This window comes from Symphodus melops, assembly GCF_947650265.1.
Source record: "Symphodus melops genome assembly, chromosome: 6".
NCBI classification, from domain to species: Eukaryota; Metazoa; Chordata; class Actinopteri; order Labriformes; family Labridae; genus Symphodus; species Symphodus melops.
Window position 1 is genome coordinate 4,265,839 of NC_136696.1, and position 24,113 is coordinate 4,289,951.

At 43.9% G+C, this 24,113-nt stretch overlaps 1 protein-coding gene across 1 annotated transcript in view; it reads left to right on the top strand.

Annotated features, from left to right (window-relative positions):
* Positions 1 to 23,008, top strand: part of nup93 (nucleoporin 93) — a 30,414-nt gene extending 7,406 nt beyond the window's left edge. The window contains exons 4-22 of the mRNA XM_079347258.1: positions 9,781 to 9,843; positions 11,898 to 12,026; positions 12,870 to 12,944; positions 14,160 to 14,252; positions 14,386 to 14,525; positions 14,616 to 14,748; positions 15,942 to 16,099; positions 16,231 to 16,396; positions 16,926 to 17,019; positions 18,630 to 18,821; positions 18,916 to 19,042; positions 19,161 to 19,233; positions 19,981 to 20,025; positions 20,892 to 21,008; positions 21,127 to 21,245; positions 21,340 to 21,457; positions 21,550 to 21,633; positions 21,720 to 21,848; positions 22,499 to 23,008. Of these exons, the coding sequence (XP_079203384.1) occupies positions 9,781 to 9,843; positions 11,898 to 12,026; positions 12,870 to 12,944; positions 14,160 to 14,252; positions 14,386 to 14,525; positions 14,616 to 14,748; positions 15,942 to 16,099; positions 16,231 to 16,396; positions 16,926 to 17,019; positions 18,630 to 18,821; positions 18,916 to 19,042; positions 19,161 to 19,233; positions 19,981 to 20,025; positions 20,892 to 21,008; positions 21,127 to 21,245; positions 21,340 to 21,457; positions 21,550 to 21,633; positions 21,720 to 21,848; positions 22,499 to 22,609 (2,166 nt within the window). The 3' untranslated portion in view covers positions 22,610 to 23,008. The remainder of the gene's footprint in view (positions 1 to 9,780; positions 9,844 to 11,897; positions 12,027 to 12,869; positions 12,945 to 14,159; positions 14,253 to 14,385; positions 14,526 to 14,615; positions 14,749 to 15,941; positions 16,100 to 16,230; positions 16,397 to 16,925; positions 17,020 to 18,629; positions 18,822 to 18,915; positions 19,043 to 19,160; positions 19,234 to 19,980; positions 20,026 to 20,891; positions 21,009 to 21,126; positions 21,246 to 21,339; positions 21,458 to 21,549; positions 21,634 to 21,719; positions 21,849 to 22,498) is intronic.
* Positions 23,009 to 24,113: the final 1,105 nt, after the last annotated feature.

Here is a 24,113-nt window from a genome sequence, read left to right on the forward strand (position 1 = left end):
AAAACCCTGAATCCTTAAAAATATTTTAAATAAATTACATAGAGTCAACGAAGGAATCGGCTTCTCTCACAAAATCAAACCTTACAATAAAAAGTCGTCATTTTCACACAGATACTGTTTAAGATCGCGTTACAAAATGTAGACGACCAAGAAAACCAAGAAAAGAAAAAAAGTTAATTTGGGATTTCGGGAATTGTCTTTTAATTAATAAAATGTGATCATGTATAAACAATCAGCTCAGACTTATTGAGATTCTAATCTGATCTGGTTTTTATCTCAAGGAGCCAGAGAAGTTCATTCGACTCTCGAGGCCCGTGTTGTAAGAAATAACAAAATCACAAAGGAGCTCAAAGGAGTCAAGTTGTGATCAACACTGCAGCCCACTGTCTTTCATCCTACGGGTCTCCATTTAGCATCCTGCTGGGAGGGCTGCAGTCACCGAGCATGAAGAGAATCGAGGTTAATTGAAGCAGAGAGACTTTACAAAAACCACGTTTGACTTCTACGTAGGGCAATGTGAGACACACACACACACACACACACACACACACACACACACACACACACACACACACACACACACAGAGAGAGAAAGGAAGGAGGAAGAGAATATGTGTACAGACGAGCTGATGTATCCAGGTGTAATTTACACAGATTTTATCACTCGCTGTATTCGCTTCCTCGCGTAGCGGTCTTTGACGTGACATCCGATGTTTCCACAGCAGCAATAAAAATTCTGCCTGTCATTGCGTCCGCCTCAACAGCACATGTCCCATTACGACTGTACATTTACAGACTTCTCTGGCTTTGATAACTGTTACAAACATTTGAGATAACGTAAGCACTTAACAAAAAAACACAATCAGAATTTCTAAATCCAATCAACCTTGATTAAACGTGTGTGTGTGTGTGTGTGTGTGTGTGTGTGTGTGTGTGTGTGTGTGTGTGTGTGTGTGTGTGTGTGTGTGTGTGTGTGTGTGTGTGTGTGTGTGTGTGTGTGTGTGTGTGTGTGTGTGTGTGTGTGTGTGTGTGTGTGTGTGTGTGTGTGTGTGTGTGTGTGTTTAATCAAGTTCTGATTGGGTTGAGATATTTTAATGTAAATATTGTGATTAAATTCGACGTATTGCACATTGAAATAATGATGTATAACACAGAGAGTGGGTTGGACAGAGAGGACACAGACAGCATGCAAACATGTTGTCAGTATGTGTTAGTGTCTGTTTATTAGTGTGTGTGTATGTTTGTGATTTTGCTTGAGTGACCTTCATGCCTCTGCGGTTCGTGTGTGTAACACACACACACACACACACACACACACTTACTCACTGAGGGAATTGATGTGTGGATGATTTGTCCGTACACACGACTGAACGTTAATTACTGATCTTACTATAGGAGGCTGTATAGACCGAGTGCTTCATGGATGTGGGGGCAGATCTTTCTGTGCAGTCTTATGACACTTCTTCTTCTCTTCCTGTTTCTGTCAGTATGGACACATTAAGGTTTCAACCCTTTATTAGATTTACTGATCACACTGCATTAATGTAGCAGAAGCAGATGACTAAAAGAATCCGCATGGGTTTGATATTTGTATTGGTTGAATTCGGCCAATCTGAGAATAGTGGGCCTTTTAACGATCTCAGTAGACGATGTGTATCTGCTGTATGTTCGTACTCTACACTGCTGATTCAGAGAAGAGGCTTTTATCGGGCAGCAGAAGAAGCCTGTTGGGCAATCTTAGTTTTGTTTTCATGGTTTAACTTGAAAGATGCTCCAGTGAGTGTTTGGTCTTTTTGTCTTTATAAGACAGGACAGCTGAGGAGTGTGGTTTAAGGTCGGATTCAAACCCCCGGTCGCTGCGATGAAGACTACAGCCTCCATGCTGTACATGAGACGTGCGACTGCTTGGCTATCCTGGAAAAACCAAGTGATGCCAACCAGTGAAATCTGAACAGGACAGACTACTATCAAGGATTTGAATACGTGCGATCACATCACCCATTTGTAAAATGTGTGAGGAGCTGCATGTATGAACGCCACGTTGCGAGTGGCTTTGATTTTCCTGACGAGTTTATCCTTATTTAAATGAACATATAAAGGCGTAAACACTGTGACATGCTAAATGGTAAAACCAAAATGTTGGTGCTTCAGCTTCGAGCTCCTGAAGTTGTGATAGGATGGAGTTTATCTTCGAGCAATAACCATGCCTGGTTTATGTTGCTTCCAGGTAAATGGAAGGACCTGTGCAGGATGAACACGGGCGAATGGATCGTTTGAAATATCATTTCAACATTGTCCTGGACACAGTTCTTTATCTTCACTTTAGAGGCATGCATTGGATTTATGACTAAACAGGGATTTAGACTGAAGTACAAAAGGTCACGACAGCTCTTTGAAAATACTTTTCTTGACGGGCATCCCTCTGAAATGTTCTGTATTACCAGCCGTCATCACCTCAGTAGATGCCTTTGACAGTGAAATCCTTTTCTGTGCTCGGCTGTTTCACGTGTGCACCGTATGTTCAGTGTGCTGATGAGGTGAATCCTTCTGGGTTGGTCTCTTCAGTACCAGGGTTATTTGCTGTGAATGTCACGCCGTAGCGTATGCGATTGTGAACATAGAGGCGTGAAACATAAGTAAGACAGAGAGGAGAGAAAAATCACGGAGAGCTGATAAAAAATCAAATGAAACCAGAAGTAGAAGGCGGGGAGCAGCGCTGGGAGAAAAAAATGGCGACTGGCTGCAATTTTTTTCTGTCTGTGTCCTCGTCTTACTTTTCCCATTGCGCTTTCTCTCTCTCTCTCTCTCTCTCTCTCTCTCTCTCTCTCTCTCTCTCTCTCTCTCTCTCTCTCTCTCTCTCTCTCTCTCTCTCTCTCTCTCTCTCTCTCTCTCTCCTCTCTCTCTCTCTCTCTCTCTCTCTCTCTCTCTCTCTCTCTCTCTCTCTCTCTCTCTCTCTCTCTCTCTCTCTCTCTCTCTCTCTCTCTCTCGTTCTCTGTCTCTCGCCCCTTTTCCTCTTTTTCTGCCGGTCTTTGCTAATTTTATTTTACTGTTATTTGACCTTCCTCTAGTTTTGATATATGCCTTTTCTTCTTTTGTGTAACACATTTACATCGTCTCTCTCCATCCCTTTCTCTTCCTCTGCCCCCCTCCCCTCCCCGCCTCCTAACACACACACACACACACACACACATCCCTCAGCAGTGATGGCATGCGTTCAGCAGATGCATTTGGCTAAGCCCAGAGCATCTGCTGAGATAGACGAACACTACTGACATGGCTTCACAGGATGTGTGTTGCGCACAGACTCGTTCTTTTGCTGCGTGTGCGTGTCTGTGTCAGCCGCGATCGATAGCTGGCGTATGTGCTGTCTCCATGTCCTTATGAATGAACGTGTGTAGCTAGCGTAGATTTGGCTGCACGTGGGCATGTGCATTCATCCCGTCTGTGCTGCCCTGTACATATGAAAGCAGCTCTCAGACGTACGTGTGCCTGAATGAGTGTGTGTCATGTGTAGTACGGCGTGTGAAGGTGTGTGTTTTAAGATGCCTGCTTTGTGTGTGCTCTGATACTCAGCCTGCATATAGGAATGCCCCCCCCCCCCCCCTCGCCTTTTCTTCCCACATGTGCCTCCCAAACCCTTCATTAACTAAACATGACCCTTAAGAGCATGATTAGCCTCATTTCAAGACAGGATGTCGGAAGCCATCAACCGAGGGGGGAAAAATCCATTACTATAATTGCATTGAGCTGAGGGAGGGAGGAGAGAGAGGGAGGGAAGAAAGGAAGGATGCATAGTTGGATAATAAAGGAAGAAAATGAGTGGGACTGAGGGAGGGAGGAGGCGGGCAGTCAGGATGCTGGGATGAAGTGAGGAGAGAGAGGATGTGGGCTGAGGACGGGAGGGGGTGTCAGCTGATGGTAGGAGCTGATATTCTATATGGATCCATAGTGGATTCTCGTGGATCCCCCCTGTGTCTGAGCGCTCAGTTGGTATGGCCCTCCGACAATAAAACCACCTCCAGTGAGTCTTGATGTGGCACTTCCACTTGGCACGCCGGTTCACACACAAGAATCTCCAGCCTGCTTTTGAGCCGGGGGGGAAAGAGCTGCAAGCTGCCATGTCGGCTCAAAAGGGCACAGGGAACACGCCCCGGCGTTGCGGCCTCTGCTTCAGGCCTGGCGAGCGGCACAGAGGGATGGAGAGGCGGAGGACCGATGCAGGTTTCCTGGGCTCTCAAAGCCTGGGTACCTGGACACAGAAAATAGACAAAAACTATTTTTGACTCTTTATTGTCTCATCGTGTCTTCTCATCTGCCTGCCTGTGTGTCTGTCTGTCTGCCAGGCAGGCAGCTAGCCGCTCAGCATGAGTGAGTATTGCCTATACACATGGATATGCACACACACACACACACACACTCACAGACAGGCATGTGCTTTGTCTGTCACACTTTCTGTGACACCTCTCTGTTTCTCCTCTCTGGTTAGGGCTACATTTTCTGTGAGATGCTGACAGACGAGTTAATAATTGTGTTCATTTATTGTGAATGGGGAAAAATAACTCTCTTACTATATAAGTGCGTATGTGTGTGTGTGTATGCTGGCGTACTTTGCATATAGATTTTTCCTACACAGGAAGTGAATGAGTGAAGGGTGGGGTTTCTCGCTCGTTCACTCGGGCAGTGGTCGACTCATTGTGTCACGGCAAATAAGGACAGAAAGCCTTCATCTCTTACAGTCACGATGACTGGCACAGAGAGCGAGGCTGCCTGCCTTTATTTCCCCGTTAACCGTGTCCTCATGTAGCCTTTAGATTCCTCGACACCGTGTGTCTCTCAGCGGGTCATAAAGAAGAAGCCATGTTAAAAAGGTGAACATCAGACTTCCTGTTTTTAATGAGCATACGGTCAGTATGACGATTTAAACTGAGAGAGGGCACAGAGGAACGTGCGTAGTCTAACACACGTACTCACTAAGATGGCATTTCATCTTAAAGGATCCATTTTATGTGGTTTCTCGTCACATTTAATCCATAATCCAGTTTATCTTTGAGCGACCTCGTCGGATGTCAGCAGGTTTATTCTGCAAATCCTGGCGTCAAATTTTAAGCAGCGATTAAAAACTTTGGCGCAGTTACAAATGAAATGAATTAAATTGTTCCGCTTTTTTCTTTCTTTTTTTTTTCACCTGTTCAGGTTTTACTCCTGAGCACATATCGGGGTTAACTAATGACTAAAAGGTTTCTGTAGCTTTTTCCCCCATTTCTCTAGAAGCTTCTGGTCTGTCTGGTCAGCAGGCAGTGGGTTGCAGATCTCTGAGGAAACGCAATACAGGGGTGGGGCAACAACACAAAACATACATCTGTACCTACACATCTTACACACCTGCTGTCAATCACTGAATCCACCGCAGCAGTGCAAAAGCACACATTTTAATGAAACAGGTTTTCCCTGTTTCAATGGAATCAATGTCAGCGACGCATTTAAGTGAAATCTATTTTCTCCTTTTTAATGCTTTTTTTTTTTACCTTTTTAAAAAGGCAAAGAGAAAGTGAGGCGTCAGCTGTGTTTAGTCAGTGTGAGTCGTTGGGTACAGAGTGTCTCAGACTTAATGATGCGCCACATCAGGCTGTTTAAATGATCACAGGAGTTCTGACTCCTATGAGATTTATTTTCAAGCTTTGATTTATTTTCTGGTTTTGTAAAACTGGTACTCCTCTTAATTGAATTTTCAGTTAGTTAGTAAAAGTAAAAAAACATCATTTCGAGGAGTAGTGTATTTTTTGGGGCATTAAATGTGATTCCTAACATTTATCAGGAATAGTGTGTTAGTTTTATATTTGGAGGCAAATTAAGACATTTCCCGTTAAAGTTAATTACGTCTGCTTTTTAGACAAATGGGAATTTTGGCCACAGCTGCTGGCTAAGTTGTCAATTTACATTTGGCACAAAAACTGTTTTATCGGCAAAGTCGTTGGCAGTGCGAGGGCAGTTGGCAACATGCAACAAACTGACAGCAATAAAAAAAATCTTTGCCTCCTGTTGTTCTTTATTTGAAGCAAAAAAAACGCTGAGGCGACTGCCCGGAAGAGTTTTCCAGTGTGGCTCGATTTGTCACCCAGAGCTCCTGATGCTTTTTGAAACACTAGCCCTAAACCCCACCCAGCCTCAGCACCAGTGTGTTTCTCAAACCCCCTCCTTGATTTAAAGATCAGAACAATCACCAATGACTAACACGGTCTCCTCTTCTCCACTGCTAGCTAAAACCCTCCTAACCCTCTGATATAACGCAACGACTCTTTTCTATTCTCTCCCGTTATCCAGCGCAGCTCTCCAGTGAGCGTTGACCTGAGCTCTTCTCCGGTTAGAGTGGTTAAATTTAGACCTATTCTCAGGCTCTCCTGGGGGAAAAAAAAAAAGAAAAGTGAGATGGAGAAAGAGAACGAGGAGGGGAGGAGGGGGGCCAGGTAGAGGGAAAGGAAAGAATGAGGAACTGTCAGAGGGGTTAATGGGATGAGAGAGGGTGAAGGGAAACACTTCAGTAATAGATTCACACAGCTAAATGCTTTTCATGTTTTTACTGTAAGACCCAGTCAGTGACTCTACGCAGGGCACCGTCACGACATCCAAACCTGAACACTGAAGGAAAGGACACAGGTGATGACGCCTCTTTTTCCACACTAACACTTACAATAAATAGACGCTGGGCTGGCCCTTTTCTCTTCTTTGTGACGCCCGACATCGGATTTTTGGGGCTGATATCGATATTAGGGAGAGAAAAAAATCCATGCAATATATTGGCCAATATCTTTCTTTGACCTGTAGAGATGGATAAAGGCATGCACATGTACAGCATTGATCCCTCTTATGCAGATGTCAAACACTTGCTGTAGATATGTGATGCAGAATAAACGGTCACTCAAACGGACAGTAGCCGCTCCATCTTCTGGAGGGAGAGGACGATTGTTGTAACACATACGGCGCCCTCTGCTGGTGAAACAGAACTGCTAGTGACACTCGAATGAAATGCTTTTTGACTGGTGAATATTGAATGTAGTTTTATCTTCACATATCTGTGTTTAAGTACAGCAGCTGATGGCCACTGGATTTACTGATATCAGCCGATATTACCGCTCCTGAATGTTTACTGACTTCTTTCTTCGGGGATCCGCCTTCACAGACTTAGTGAGAGATGTAGCAGAGCCCGCTAACACTAAACCGCACTGCTTTTTAAGCAGGTTGAACATCTTCACCGGTCTCACAGTTCAAATCTGATGATCCTGTCGTCGATTTGATTATATCAGGATCATCATTTCTCTATATTACTGCTCATGGCTACATAAAGATGAACTCCCTTTTTGTAATATGTAGAAAGTAAACATAAATGTCTTGACATTGTAAACCAGAGGAAGGACGTTATAAAGGTCGAGCCTCGGCTGGAAAATCTGCAAACAAAGTTACAACGCCATCATGGCTTCAGTTCTTCTGATCTCCGCCCGCACGGCCATTCACCATACAAACGATGAACACACCCATTTATAAACTGCCCATTTATTGGTTCTTCCTCTGCTGTTCAGAACATTAAGTATAGATGTTGATGACACTGGGAGGGATGGACTGGTGTTTCTTTAAGAATCTGGCAGGTGGATGTGTGTCACAGAGAAGGTGTTGTCTCAGCTTCTTTTACAGGTTTCCTCTTCTGTGTTCCATGTAGTGATTTTGAGATTTCCATTTCCTCTCTCAGATATTCTTACGTTATGACGGAGGAGCTAAAGAAAGATCCAAACGCAGCTATGAAGTTTGAGGTGTGAACACAACATGAACTCTCTGAAGACGTTTTCTCGTTGAGAAAGAGGATTCACTGATGCGCGTATCGTGATTGTCAAGTGGATCAGGATTTCCTTTAGCCATAATGTGTGTTTTTATATCATGCGAGAAGACACGTAGAGCCATTTGCACGCTAGGGAGCGTTATCAGATCGAATCAGCCACAGTTAGTATGAAGGTAAAGCTGCACACCTGCAGCCAGCAAGCCTTCAGCGAATGCGGCCGTGTCCTATTTTCCAGAGTGCAAAATCAGAGGCCATTTTTTTCTTTGTGCGTCTCATCAGTTCCACCTCGCAGAGACCATTGCTGGTTGCATTTAGTTTCTGTGCTCGGAGACTCAAGAGAGCTCGACGCCACTTGATGAGAAATCCTTGTGCACGCTGCTCGTCAATAAACTTTATATTGTGTTTCATCAATCTAAGGAGCGGCTCCACTTTAATTTAGCTCTTATCTGCTCTGTGATTAAAGTCCTTCATCTCCGTTTTTTTTGGTCATTTTTAACCATCGATAAAATGAAAATAAATTCTGTTAGTTTTACATTCTTACAGTCGACCTTTGAGCTCTCCAGCTGCCTCTGACTTGTCAGGACGGAGAGAGAGAGAGAGCGATGCATTGACAGACGGGTGAAGACTGATAGTTTGAAAAGAAAGCGAACGAGACGTCGGCAGAGCAGGTGAGGGGGGGACACGACAGAGATGGGAGAAGCAGGGAGAGCCTGAGCACCTGCATCCGTGAAGAGCAGAAGGATCTTTTACTGGCCATTAATGATGCGTCTCTCAGTCGCTGTGCAGCTGTTTGTTCTTCAACCTGAAATCATCATACGTACTTTAAACGCAGAGACACAGGGAGCCAAAATGTCGTCAGCGAGTTAACTGCTATTATCTGACAGAAGGAATAACTTTTCGGCGTCTTCAGAGGCTGTTATGTCAGAGGAAGGAGGCCTGTGGTTATGTAAACGTGACAGGCTCAAGGCTTTCCGGGATAATGACGAGAGGCAGTTTTCTACTTTGAGTTTCAGGAATGTAAATTTGCACAAAGCCGCTCTCAGCTGGTGAATTGACCCCCCCGACTTTGTTTATCATATGAAGCTTCTCCGTCTCGTCTGAACGTCTTCAAAGTGAACATTCTCAGCTCGCACAGTCTCAAAGTGCCACACGATCTTTCTCGATGGCTGACATGGATCAGTCCGATATATATAGATTAGCTCAACCCATCTCTAGTTTCTGAGCATTCACAGTTCCAGCTGCTATCAAACGGAGAGCGGGAATAAAAAACACACGAGTGCTTCATTATATGATTATTTGGCCAATATGAATAAAGAGATGCTTTTTTCTCCGACTCCTTCGCAGCTGTTGCAGGACTTTGTGTGTTTAGTGAGGTCAGAGATGAAAGTCACAGATTGCATCCAGCCGAGGCACAAAATGTTTCCGTGAAGAAGTCCGACCAGTGTGCACGTCTTCTCTCTCAGGTGTTCTGCGCTCTCTTGGTTTTATTACATAAGTTCACTTCAGAGCTCAGATGTCGTGCTGTCACACACTGGAAGGAGTTGATTATCACTTGAGTCGGATGTGAATCATTCCCATTCACCGCAGGAAGGGGGGGGGATGTATGCACGAGCAGCCATCTTGAGATGAGACCAAAATGGAGGCTGTGCTGACTGCTGTCTCATTGCAAAATGGCGTCTAAAAAAAGCAGGGACGCTTCTATAGTCTGCAGAACAGTGAGCATGCATCTGACTAATCATGAAAGTTGATTTGACTGTTTTAAGAAGGGAGGAAACTGAGGAGCAGCTTGTTTCTGCAGTGAAGTGAAAGATGGCGGCCCGGTGAATGTTCCTTCTTTTACTCTGCGTTTCTTCGATCTTAATCTCATGACGTGATCGCTGATTAACATCTGATGATTTCTGTCTCTGTTTGTCCTCTGTCTGTCTGTCTGTTCGTCTCTGCCTCGTCCACAGGGCTTCTTGAAGAACGAGAGGGACAACGCCCTGCTGTCTGCCATCGAGGAGTCTCGCCGCAGGGTCAGTATCTGTCCAGCGTCTGATTGGCTCTCCGATGCAGCGGATTCTTTAATCCTACGTTTTAAGGAAACCGGTTCTGAGAGAAGCCGACAGAATCCTCATCTCCGTGTTGTTTTTGATATGATTTATTCTTCACAGGGGAAATCACTCAAAGATTAAACGGCGTGATGTTGCAAAGTGAGTCTTCAGTTTTTGGTTTGATCTCATATTTAGTTTCTGCTCGTCACGTCGTAATACCACAACTAAATGGTTTTCAGTAGTTTGTGCTCGTTACGATCTAAAAGTCCTTCTGCTCTAAACCTTCAGGGAGTTTTTTTTAAATGGCTTCCCTGATGTGCACGGTTAATAGGCCCTGCGTTTAATTAGCTGCCGTTCCCATTATCTCTCTCTCTCTGCTCCCCGAGAGCAAAAAAACAAAAAGAAAAAGAAGAAGGACTTTGCGTTGGGGTGGAAAACTCAAATGCACCGAAGATTAAAAAGAGAGACGATGTTTTAGATGTTCTTGCAGATTTCTATCGGACTGCGCTGCCTTTTTACCGCACATGAAATGTGGGTGATTGGGATGTGAAATGAGGCGTTTAGTTTGAGCCGTCCAGACACAGAAACCACTTGACATGAAGCCTCGTTTGTCTTAAAGTAGTTTTTTTTCTCATTTGAGATTTAAGACTTTTATATGAGCGTATAAAAATCGATCAGCAAGATTTAGATATTTAACAATCAGTTTATTTGAATGTTCTTTCAGTAATGCATAACATTCAAACTATTCATTTATGAATTCCTTCACTTCAGTAAATAGAGAACTTTTAAATGTGTGAACTGAGAAAGACATTTTACACTTCAGTTCTCTCTCCGTTGACTTTTCTAAAATGACCTCAGTTTGCACTTGACTTCCTGAATCCCGTCGTAGATGTTCACAGCAGATTTGGTTTGAAGTGACGAGTTAACCAGGTGAATCTCAGCAGCTCACTCTGTCGTTTATTTCTCCCTGAGCTGAAGATTGGAAGGATCCAATTATCTCACGTTCCCATTATCTCACTTTGAGTCTCAGTGGACGGTTAAAATAGACCGCTGTGTCCTGCTGGAGCAGAACACTCTTCTCAAGGGTCTGCTGCTAAATATGGTGTGTGCGCGCACCGAGTGTGTGTGTGTGTTTGTCAGTCATAGGTCGGCCTCATTTACATAATGGACGTTTAAGGTTCTGTATGTTGCATGTAGAAGAATCACACCACCTCAGTGGGTATCTGCTCAGCGCTCCTCCTGTCGGTTTGTGTGACGGGCACGAGATGAAATGTTACATCAGGTAGAGTAAAACAAATCAGACAATGTGGAATGACATGTAGAAGAGAAGCCACAGGTCAGACTTGACAATACAGAATCAAAAAAAAAGTGCAATATATTTATCTGTATAGTAATCTAACATATAGCTTCTGTTTTTTCTATTTATATCTGCACCTTATTTTATAAATCCTTCCTACCATACCTCGTTTTTATCTGCACTGTAAAGTTCAAGTTTGAATGACAATAAAGAAAGTCTAAGTGAACCCTGTCCGCCCCCCCCTGCTTGGAGAACTCCAGCCTCCCCCCCCCCCCCCCCCCCCCCCCCCCCCAGGCCACCAGCGCCCCCTTTCTTTTCTTCTTTTTAAATGTTAATATATCCTCAGCAACAACATCATGCCCGTCCTTCTTCTTCTCTGTCCACGTTGAGTCTGGGTGGGCTGAAGAGTGGGAGCAGGAGGAGGCAGGAGGTAGTTCCCTGATGTGATCTTCTTGTATATAATAAAACGTTTCCTGTTCACCAGTTTGATCTTCTCTGGTGTTGATACTGTCAGCACAGGTCAAAATGTAATCATAGCGTCAGATGCTTTGCCCGACATTACGCAGGTTTCTTTTAGCGTCACGTCCTGCCTGCTGAAACACCAACGAACCCTCCTCCACCCTCGACCCGACCCGATCGTCTCCTGCTGTCAGGGACTCGTGTGGAGGAGCAGCCTGCCTGAATGTCCTTCATATAATGTGTGCGTTAACTCATTGATCGTTATACTCTAAACTTCCAGACGTTCCTGTTGGCTGAGGAGTATCACCGGGAGTCGATGCTGGTCCAGTGGGAGCAGGTGAAGCAGAGGGTGCTGCACACTCTACTGGGAGCCGGAGAGGACGCACTGGACTTCAGTCAGGATGTCGAGGTACAGAACACGTAACGTAGAGCTGCTTCAGGAGGAAACACCTCCACACTTCATCTTTACGCCCCAGATAACAGCGTTGTGTCAGTTACTTTCTAACATGTCTGTGTCGTAGTGACCAAAGGAAAGTGGATTTATCTAACAAAAGAAACCTCATTATACATGTTTTAGGGTGCTGTAAAGAAATGGGCAATATATTTTTAAAAAATCATTTTGTGTAAAAAATCATTGAACAAAAGTGTCATTTCTTCTCCGATTATTTTGGCAAGTAATCCTTGGACTGAATATGTCGTCTTAAAAGCAAATCTAAAGTCTTTGAAGCTGATTTCTTGACACTGTAGTCGAAGCTGTCTGCCGACTCGTCTAAACTAACGTCACTAACAGTCACGTCTGAAGCTCTCGGGTACTATTTTAGTCTCTTCATGAGTAAAGAAATAGACTTTAATCCTGCCTGTCCTCCATTGTGATCCTGTTCCAGCATGAACTCGCTACGTGCAATTTCATGGTTAATTGTCCGTGACCTTCGTCTGACTTGTTGATTTCAGTAAACATCTTTTGTGTCCGTACCTTTACAGAACTTTAGTCCAGTTACTTTTTTAAATACCTTTAAAAAAGGTTCTTGTACAGAAGTGGCCAGGCTGTAAGTTTCCTTAAGCTGAAAATTCTCCATATGATACGATCGACTTTATTGTCCCCTTGGGGAAATTAGTCTTGGACTCGACGTCCTGCAGCATTCAGCTTCTTCCACAGTCGAACCGATAAACATGAATTAGATCACTGTATCCGATCAGTCTTTGATCTGTATAGATTGATAGATTTAATAATCTGTATGCTTTTCTTTTGTAGCCCAGCTTCGTGAGTGACGTGACGGCTCCAGGACGAAGTGCGTTAGACAGCGTGGAGGTGGCATATGGACGACAGGTGAACATTTTGAAGTTGATTCAGCCCGTTTGTCTTCGATTCTGGGAATAAAGTTCTAAAAATCTCTCGGTGATATGTTGGCTTGTAAAACCATGCAGAGGTTTCTGTATACGTTTCAGACTTTTTCATACCGGCTCGATCTGTGCTGAAAGGATGGACGTGTCAGTGCTGACTAAATTACTCTGTCAAACTGGTTTTAACAGTTTTTATCTCTAACAGGGCGACAAATCGTCCTGCGGTTATATTTTGGACCTCGTGTTCGTCGTTCTCGGCGCATCGACCATGGGTTCGAATCCGACCTCAGTCTTCTGCTACCTGTCGTCTTCTGCTTTCTGATCTCAACATCTCCTGTGTGTCTTCAGCCTTCCTATCCAATGAAGGCAAAAGGGCCTTTTTTGTATTTTTGTTTTTGAATTAGTGACGATGAACTCTTGTGCACAAAATAAAATAAATACATAATTTTATATATTTCCCACACATGACAAAACGTGTGGATAAAAAGAGCACTACATGGCTGCAGCACAGTGATCGTTTAATTCTCATTGTCTCGTTTTCAAGATCTCTGAAGGCCAACACTGTGATTTAAATTAAAATGTAAAGATTAAATGCTCGACCCATGTAGTCATGTTATCACTATCTTTTATATCTGCGTTGATAATGAACACCAGAAGTAGACTCTCCTCTTGAACTGAATGAAGCTGCAGCTGAGAAAAGGATTCAGGGAGAGTCTGTTTGTGACGCCCTCTGTCTGATCGCTCAGTTAAAAATGGGGTCACACCCAGACAGGATGTGGCAGATCAAACATATTGATCGATCGGCAGGGGGAGAGGGAACACTCTCTCTCTCTCACTCTCTCTCTCTCTCTCTCCCCCCTCCCTCAGTCGAACCTCATCATCCTGTTTGACCTTCTCTCTCTCTGTTTGTTTGTTTCTGATCTTCGACACAGAACCTTGAATGTGGATTTTTCCTGCGACCATGTGTCGACACATTGCGTGCGGCGTCATCTGCCTCGTTTTTTTCATCCTCTTTGACGACCTTTTAAACATTTTGATTTTGTTTTCCTTGTTCTTAATCGTGAACCACTTCACTCGATGGTCATAGAGTTGGCGTTGAAGAAAGATTTTCTTTTTAGCGTTCGCACACATTGGAGCGTTTGACTACGTGGTCGAGCTTGTCAACTATAAACCTTTTTTTTCCTTCTCTTCATCTCTCCAGATTTACATTTTTAATGAGAAGATAGTGAATGGTCACATTCAGCCTAATCTGGGAGATTTATGTGCGTCTGTAGCAGACAGCCTGGATGACAAGGTGAGAACCTCGTTCTTTTACGCTTTTCTTTGAACTTAAAATCGTCTTTTACTTTCATATTGAAATATGTTTCGAGCTTTGTTTGATTATTGATTCTGTCTCCATGTCGATGTTGCTGTCACTGTCTCTTCAGAACGTGTCAGACATGTGGCTGATGGTGAAACAGATGACCGATGTGTTGCTGGTTCCAGCCAAAGACACTCTCAAAAGTCGCATATCGGTTGAGATGCAAATGGCCTTCGTCCGTCAGGCCCTCAGCTTCCTCGAGAACAGGTGACACCGGTGCAATATCACCTATTATTACTGGTTTTTAAGAAGAGCTTGGTGGTTTTGTTAAACTCTTTTCTTTCTTCTCTGTCTCAGTTATAAAAACTACACCATGGTGACCGTGTTTGGAAACCTCCATCAGGCACAACTCGGAGGAGTGCCGGGAACGTACCAGCTCGTCCGCAGCTTTCTCAACATTAAACTGCCAGGGCCCCTACCTGGCATGCAGGTAAACACAGACGCTTACATGCATCAGGTCCTTTTAATGGTCTGTTCTGATGGTCTGATATGAAGCAGGTGATGGAGGAGGAGGTAGTGGTGGGTGTGTCCTCACACAGTCCTCTCAGATCCATCAGAAAATGTCCTGATTTCAAACTAAGGAGTGGGAGTGTTGCTACGTGCACATTATGCAATCGTTGCATCTTAATATCTGAATAATTCTCCCTTTTAACAGATACACTGTGGCTATGTTTTTGTGCCTCATGCTTCACATGGCCACACTTCAGTCAGACCAATAAGCTCCTGGTCGCACTGAGCACCTCAAGTACAAAAGCTTCTTTAACAACCTTTGAGCTAAGCGTGATCATTTTTTAAACCGTTTATAGTAACCCTTAACTCCTGCCAGTTTAGACCCAGTTATATACACACTGAGCCTGCTGAACAACTTTCATAACCTACAGCTGTATTTGGAGCGGCACTATTTCAGTCTGTAGGGACTCGTGTTGTCGGTTCAAATCCCGATGCAGAAGTTAGTCTGGTAGCTGGAGAGCGTCCTGATGAGGTGCCGTTGAGCAAGAACCTCCAACAGCTCTGACGTGCTCCCTTTGTAGCAGCGTGTAGCTCTGACATGTCTTCATTATGTCTCACAATAACAGGGTGGAAAACCAGAAATCCCTCTCTGGGACTAGTAAAGTGTGAACCATAAATATAGTTAAAAAGTAAATGAATAGGTGCGAGTCACAGGAGTGGATTATTACAGTAAAGCGTGTGCCTTTTTTATTGTCATTAAAGATTTGTTCATTAAACTTCAGAAGTAGGTTTAATATGTTTGGCCCCTTGTGGCAGAGGCAAACCGAGCACCCTGTGATTCTGATCTCTGATTGTCTGTCTGTTCTCTATCTGACATGTTTTAATCTCGCAAGTTTTACCTCTACAATCTTTACAGAAAAAAATGAACTGCAGTTGTCAAAGTCTTCTTTAATGTAAACCGCTGTCCAAAATCATAAATAATGAATACAATGTACATTTAAACTCAAGCGCTCTTACTTTTCTGTCTTGAGCTGGATCAAAGGCGGACTTCTTTGCAGTCAGTGTCTGATATTAAAGAGATGGATCTTTATTTAAAATGAGTTCTGTTAAATTCCTAATTTGGGGAAATCAGTATTTTATCCCTAATAAAAATGTTTGTTTTTTATTTGACAGGATGGGGAGATAGAGGGCCATCCAGTGTGGGCCGTGATCTACTTCTGTCTGCGTTGTGGAGACTTGAACGCCGCCATGCAGGTGGTGAACAGAGTGCAGCATCAGCTGGGAGACTTTAAGAGCTGGTTTCAGGAGTACATGAACAGCCCTGACAGGCGGTGAGAGCGATACTTCGTCTTCATTCGTTTCTCTATATTAAGATGTCCTGATAGGTCAAAGAAGATCCCGCCGTTTTGTAATCACGTCCTTCTCCTTTCATCTTTTGTTCCTATCGATCCGTTCACTGCAGCCTCTCCCCGACCTCGGAGAACAAGCTTCGCCTTCACTATCGCAGAGTGCTGAGGAACATCGCCGACCCCTACAAGAGAGCCGTCTACTGCCTGATCGGAAAATGTGACATCAGCGATAACCACGGAGAGGTGGCAGACAAGACTGAAGACTACCTCTGGCTCAAGGTAAACTTCAACTCTTTCTCTTATCACATCCGCAAAACTGAAGCAACTATTAAACCTTCATTCTTTGTGTTGTTTGGACTTGTGTGGGTCATTACAAGTCTTAAAGGTCACATATTCTCCTCCTGTTTCACCAGTGTAAATGAGTCAGAGCGTGTGTGAAGTGTGTTGTTGTAAATCCACTTTGATCCTGTATTTGATCATATCTACAAACTCCTCTATTTCAGCCCTGCTCAGAACAGGCTGTTTCTGCGTCTGTAGCTTTAAATATGCAAATGAGCTCTGTCTGACCACGCCCCTCTGAAAGGGCTCGGGTGGCCCTGGCTTTCTTGCACCACGCCAACAGTGTTTACGGTGAGAAGGCAGACTCAGAGAGCAGAACGAACACCTAGCTGTGGGAGGGGCTACTGCCCTTTGTGATGTCATGAAGGGAAAACCTCCAAACAGCCTGTTTGAGGAAAAGTAGAGCAGGTCATAGTCGTCATTGTTGTATTATTTTGTATTTAGTGTGCACCGTGTTTTGTCCACGCAGTTGAACCAGGTGTGTTTCGATGACGACAGCGCCAGCTCCCCTCAGGACAGACTGACCCTCCCACAGCTACAGAAGCAGCTGCTGGAGGACTACGGTAGGAGGCTGACCTTAAATAATTCAACTTTATTTTCTTAGCAATTTTAATCTAAATAGAAATGATAATTTGAACAAAAATTTGAGCAACAGATGTCCGCTTATAAAGCGAAGCAACGCGTACCTCGACGTATTAAAGGAAATCAACCAATGAGCAGAGAAGAACACACTTACAAACAAAACTGAAGTGATTTGCTTATGTTCACAAAGACTACGGTAGCCGCAGAATATAACAGTCATCGCCCCTCCCAAGCGCTTGTGGTGAATTTTCCTGAATATTTCCTCATCCTAACTTCATGCAGAAATGTGACTTGAGGCTCCTCTTTCATCTTGCATGAGCATTTCTTCTTTCTTCTTTCTCTTTTCTGTTTGCTGTCCAGCTTACGTTTTTACTTCTGGCCCTCTGCCTGATCCCAACCCTGCATCCCCTGGCCCTCACATCTCTTACACACACTTACACTATAAAACTCCTTCTTTTATACAACCACAGGCCGTCTGATACACAAGAAAAGGGAATGTTTTGGCTTTAAGGCTTCACTCCCACAGATTATAAAAGCACAGTTTCCTCTCCCTGGTGTTGTCCTCTCCATGGGCCGATCCTGCTCTGGTCAGATAAGACTGCACACTTTTCCTCCCTGTGTAGCGCTCACCCTCTCTGTCCCCTCGCTCTCTCTCTCTCTCTCTCTCTCTCTCTCTCTCTCTCTCCCTCTGCACAGCCTGTAGCCTCGTTCTGTTTCCTCTCTGCTGCTCCGCTCCCTCGTTGTCTGGCACAGTGTTCCTTGTTGTCCTCCATCTTGCTTCACAGCGGGTTGCAAAGCCTCGAGCCTCTCTTCATTCCTCCACCAGCCTCGTCTGTTCTTTGTTTCTCTCTGCCTTTTTCCCCCCACACATCTCCTTCTCATTATTTTATCCTCCTTTCCTTACTCCGGCGCTGTAGTATCTCTTTCTCCTCACTGGTTTTCCTCTTTTTTTCACCTTCCCCCCTCTTGTATGTGCATTTCCACTTTTTTTTTTCGTTTTCTTGTTTGCAAACTCTGCAGCAGCCCTCCTCACACGCGCACTCTTATCTCTCCTCTTTCGTCCTTTTTTTCTTCTCTTCATCGCTCTCTCTCTCTCTCTCTCTCTCTCTCTCTCTCTCTCCCGCTCTGCCTTCATGTCTCGTGTGCTTTTTTGCTTTTTGAACTAAAGTGCTGTAAGTCTGAGATAAGGCTATAAAATGGCTGACATGGTCCACCCTGTTCTACTGCTCAAACTTTCAGCCAGCCAGAGGATTAAAGATTATAATTAAAAAGTAAACTTGATGACTAAGTACCTGCGCTGGACAAAATGTTTCCAAATTTCTTGAATGTCAGTTGCCATGGCAACTGTCAGAAGCAGATGTTGCGTGTCCAGACCTTGAGTTTTCTGTTTGGTGAAAAACAAAAAGAAAAGTGATTATGAAATACGTTTGGTCAATGACAGATTTGAAGGTTTTTCTTATTCCAAGATAAATTTCCCCTGTGGGACGATAAAGTTTATCTCATGTCATCAATCAATCATCAAACTTTGAGCTCTTCTCAGGAGCTTCAAGAAAGAGTTGATGGTTACCTCTCTCTCTCTTTTCCCCAACAGGAGAGTCTCACTTCTCTGCGAGCCAGCAGCCCTTCCTGTATTTCCAGGTTTTGTTCCTGACGGCTCAGTTCGAGGCGGCGGTGGCGTTCTTGTTTCGCGTGGAGAGACTTCGGAGTCACGCTGTTCACGTGGCGTTGGTCCTTTATGAGCTGGGACTGTTGCTGAAGTCGTCCGGTCAGAGTGCGCAGCTGTGTGAGTGTAATCACTTTTCATTCTACACCACGGAGCACACAGCTTAGATATTAAAATAGAGTCACGTAAAAACATGTTCACGTGTTCTCTGCAGTGAGTCAGGAGCCCGGTGACCCTCTGATGGTGCGTCGCCTTAACTTCATCCGTCTGCTCATGCTGTACACTCGCAAGTTTGAGTCCACTGATCCCCGGGAAGCCCTGCAGTACTTCTACTTCTTACGGTAGGGTGTAGGACGTTTTATTGACCTCAATTTACAGATAGTAAAGCGTGTGACACACTTTGTTCAGGTTTGACTGTCGCTTGTGTTCAGTGAGGTTTCTGTCTGTGTCGTTCTGCAGCAACGAGAAAGACAGCCAGGGAGAAAACATGTTCATGCGATGTGTCAGTGAACTCGTCATCGAGAGTCGAGAGGTGAGTGACTTCTAACACTTTCAACGGCACGGTCTGTTATTTTAAGTTTATGTCAGAAGTAATTTTTCACATTTTGAATCATGTTTAAAATTCCAATTTTTCGCATTTAGAAATACAAGTTGTTCGGCTTTTATTTTGAATGTTTGTACTGTGTTAAGCTGAGAGTGCTTGACTTGCTGTTTGACTTTAACCCTGCTTTTATTTTGAAATATAGCAAGGACCTTTTTGCTTAATCAAAGGTTACAACATTAACTTAACTTGACCACTCCTTCATCGTGTAGACAGCCAGATAATGTTTAATTAACGGTGGGCCTAAAGGGACAAAATACCACACGATTAATAAAGTCAATGCATTGAATTCAGAGCGTAGTGAATTCTGACATCACTACGAGAAACCTGTAAGTTTGACATCTACTTTATGTGTGTGTCTGTTAAATACACCATGACATTATTTAATAAAGAAAAACATGGTTCTGGCTCGTCTCTCAAAAACTGAGCCACAGACCGTCTCACCTGTACAGCGTGAAGGTTGAGTGCTTGAACTCTGTGAACGTGAAATGAGTATATACATCTGTAACGAGACGTGTCACTCAGAGGAAACATAAAGAAAGTGAACCTGCAGAGCGTCATCATGGAGATTTATCTAAATGTTGTTGCCTTCGTGTCAGGTGCACCTTTTTTCTCTGCCTTGATTTGAAGACTCGACATATTCTGATGTGCTATTTTTTGTCGTTGTCTTTATTGCAGTTCGACATGCTGTTGGGGAGATTAGAGAAAGACGGCAGCAGGAAGGTAAGAAGATTGTGACTTTGATCCATTTAACTCGTCTCTCTTCTCTGCTCGTCTTTTTTTTTTTTTTTCGACAAATGTTTGCCTCTCAGCTCCTCTGCTGCCATCTCTCTCTCTCTCTTCATCTTTCTCTGTCTCCGTGTCATTCTTTATCTCCGCTCTGTGTGGGGGCTTCAGTCTGTCAGGCGACGACAGAAATCATCCCATCCTTCAGCCTGTTTTGATGCTCTTTTTTATTCACTGTCATGTCACCCAAAAGCTCTTCTCTGTAGTTCAATGTAGCCTCTGCTCGAGACGTGTGAGGGGCTTTTATTCCCCCCCGAACTGACATCGCTGTAGGTTTAGTACCACCCACATGACTGACATGATGTGTGCAGAGGCTTGTACTGTATGTTTGGACCCTCGATACCGTCTAATTCAACGTGGCACTCGTGTGCTAACAGCATGCAGCACTGGTTTAATGTGCTGTAAATACATAGACCTTTGGATGGATTTGATTTATCTTCATTTTATCTGTAAGAGGGCCACTTCTTATTTACTGGGGGGTCAAAGTTTTGTTTTTTTTAACTGGTCAAATAAACATGATTCCTCACATCCTACATATAAAAAAAAAGAAAAAGAAACAGGTGTGACACTTACACATGATCCTCAAGGTGCCAGATTTGAGCTTTACTTTCTTCATTATGTGTGACAGTAGAGGTACAGACGGGTAACAGGGATAGACACTGAAGGGGATTTCATGCTAATAACATCTCCAGCTCAATTTAAATCAGCGAACTATTACCTCTGTCCTCACATCGCTGCACAACGCTCCACCAGCAGGACTGCAGCGTCCTCACTCTCTCGCTCTTATCTCCTCCTCCCTCCAGCCCGGAGTCATAGATAAGTTTGCCGGGGACACCAGAGCCATCATCAGTAAAGTGGCTCTAGAGGCAGAGAACAAGGGCCTGTTTGAGGAGGCGGTCAAACTGTACGAGCTGGCCAAGGTGAGCAGGCCGTCCTCTGTAATCTCTGATTCCATTTAAAGCTCAGGATTTCTGCATAATCAATGTCCTTTCAGTCCCTTCACCGTCTCCGTGTCTCTCTCCTTTATCGTCCGTGTAGAATCCAGATAAGGTGCTGGAGCTGATGAACAAGCTGTTGAGCCCGGTCATCGCTCAGGTCAGCGCTCCACAGTCCAACAAGGAGAGGCTAAAAAACGCCGCAGTGGCTATCGCTGAGAGGTGAGAGCGAGATTCTCAGAAATCACTGCGTCCCAAAAAAACCAACTTTATATGATTCATTTAAAAACCCGGTAATATCCTCCTCGCCCCACAGGTATCGCTCTCAGGGTGTTTCAGGAGAAAAGTCAGTCGACAGTACTTTCTACCTGCTGCTGGACCTGACGACGTTCTTTGACGAGTACCACGCAGGTCACGTGGACAGAGCCTACGATGTGAGTCTCAGTCGCTCTGTTTTCTGCATGTTCTGCATTGCACTGGGGTCATCTCACTGTGCTCATGTTGTTCCTCTCCGTTTGTCCACCAGGTGATGGAGCGTTTGAAGCTTCTTCCTCTCAGCCAGGACAGCGTCGAGGAGAGAGTCGCTGCCTTCAGGAACTTCAGTGATGAGGTGCGATCGAAGGCTCGAGCGCTCGATAAAGGAACTCGTAGACGATCTCTCGAGTCACCGTGTCATTCTTTCACTCGTGTCCACAGGTACGCCACAACCTGTCCGAGGTTCTGCTGGCCACCATGAACATCCTGTTCACTCAGCACAAGCGGCTGAAGGGGACGCCTGCAGGGACCCCGGGACGACCACAGAGGACCATCGAAGACAGAGACATGGTGAGGAAACAAAATATCAACATCGCAGAAACCAAGATCATGCTCATGAAAGCTGTTTGAATCAGGGACGAGAGAGCAGAATAAAAATATTCTCACTGCTTATTTCAATCTCACACCAGCGTTTTTAGATCACCTTCATTCTGTGTCAATTTACATGCAAAGTGACGCTTCGAGCTAATTTGAGTGTGCTAACATTAGCCTGCTAACACAACATTTTATGCATTTACTGTAGAGAGGACAGCGGGTAGACTCGGTAACAGGGATGAGAGAGAGGGGAATGACGTAGTAAAGTGAGTAAGGTCGGAGTCAAACTTGGGCCGCCCGCTTCCAGGACGAAAGCCTCCGTTCGTTTCGCGCACATGAAATAACCACAAGGCCACCCCGGGCCCCGTTCTCGACTCTGTTTTGAGGAGAGTTGGACGACAGGATATTCTGTCGAAATGTTCAGGAGTGTTTGTGTGAAAAAGACTTCTGTGTTGGATCATGACAGACAACAGTCCAGTAATATATCAGCTGGTATTATTTCAAATTAAGATTAAAATCAGGCCTGTGTTTCTATACACACACTGAAGTATACAGACATGTTGATTTAAAGTCGGTCGCTGCATGCTAACGCTCGCCACGCCTTCCTCTTCTTCTTCTCTCAACAGCAACTCCGAAATCAGGCCAGAGCTCTCATCACCTTCGCTGGTATGATTCCTTACAACATGGCCGGAGACACCAACGCAAGACTGGTGCAGATGGAGTTACTGATGAACTGAGACCACACACACACACACACACACACACACACACACACACACACATACACATACACACACACACACACACACACACACACACACACACACACACACACACACACACACACACACACACACACACACACACACACACACACACACACACACAGATTGCATCAAGAGCAGTTTGATTGCCAGAAACCTCCTGGCTTTTGCAGAAACAACCCGTCACACTCACATTTTTACATTTTTGTTTTGTATAGAAATCTGCATTCATCATTGTGTTCACAGAAACATCTTTACTTCACCAGTCTGAGTTCACATTAATTATCATTATTTGTTTTGTTGTATCATTTTTCCATTTTGTTGTTTCACGTTTGTATCGTTGATTATTTGGAATAAAAATTTAAGTTTTCATTTCTATTGTCTTTTTATTTAATTTACTTCATTGTCATTGAATCCACTCCTTCATTTTAATTGATTCATTTTTAAAAATCCCTAAATTAATTAATTGATACATGCAGAGAGCGGCTGGTCCAGTGTTAGCTGTTCATTCATCTCTGGGAGCTTTTATTTTGAAGGATCCGTTCAAAGCCTTCTAATCTGCTGGTTTAATTTCTGTTTTACATTTTCAGGCTTTTTTTTTTTTTTTTTTTCCAGTCCGCATCGTTGCAGTGATGGATTTATTTCTCAGTTTGTACAGACTGATTCATCTTGTGTCTGAACTTTTCATACATGGCAACAAGTCTCCTAAAAACTGTATTTTTCACCGTTTTTGTTTTTCGTTTAGAGAAGTAAACTCATTCAAAGAAAGTTCATATGAAACATACACAAGAGGCTTAACTCAAAGTCAGAAATAAGTTTCGTTCCTCTCATTTGAACCATTTGTATTTTACAGCAAAGCCTCAGTCTTTATTTTATTATGAACTGAAAGGAGGTTTGGCTCTACATTTTTTGCTCCTGCTGTAGAAAATGAATTTCCTGAGAGTGAGTTTATACCACTTAACACCTCAGACAGAGTCCCCAGCAGATGGTTTGTTGGCTTAAATTCGACTATAAGACTGGAGGGATATTGTCTCTGTATCAGAGGAGAGTTTTTGGAGTAACAAAGAGAGCAGATATTTTCTTCCTCAATGGAAGCAAATTCCTGATCAAGAGCGCTGTGAGGAACTGTGTGTTGATTTTGGCGCCCCCTCTGGATAAAATGATCTGATGATTTTATGCTGTGACTAGTGATTTTTTTTTTTCTTAAAGCGATAACTACTTTCTTTTAGCAGTCGTATGTATCATTCATTGTTAAGGTTTGGTAGGGAAAATGTAAAAAAGAGGCTGTTTCTGTAGCGTGTTTATGATCTAGCTTACTCTATAGCAGCAGCAATATGCACTTACAATTACAGTCCAGAAACCATCAGCCCTGTTGCTGAGGATATGGTTTGCTTTGTTAGGTCATAAAGACACAAACATGTTATTTTTGGTCTGTTTCTTACTGAATCCTTATACTGGCTTTAATCAAACATTCGAT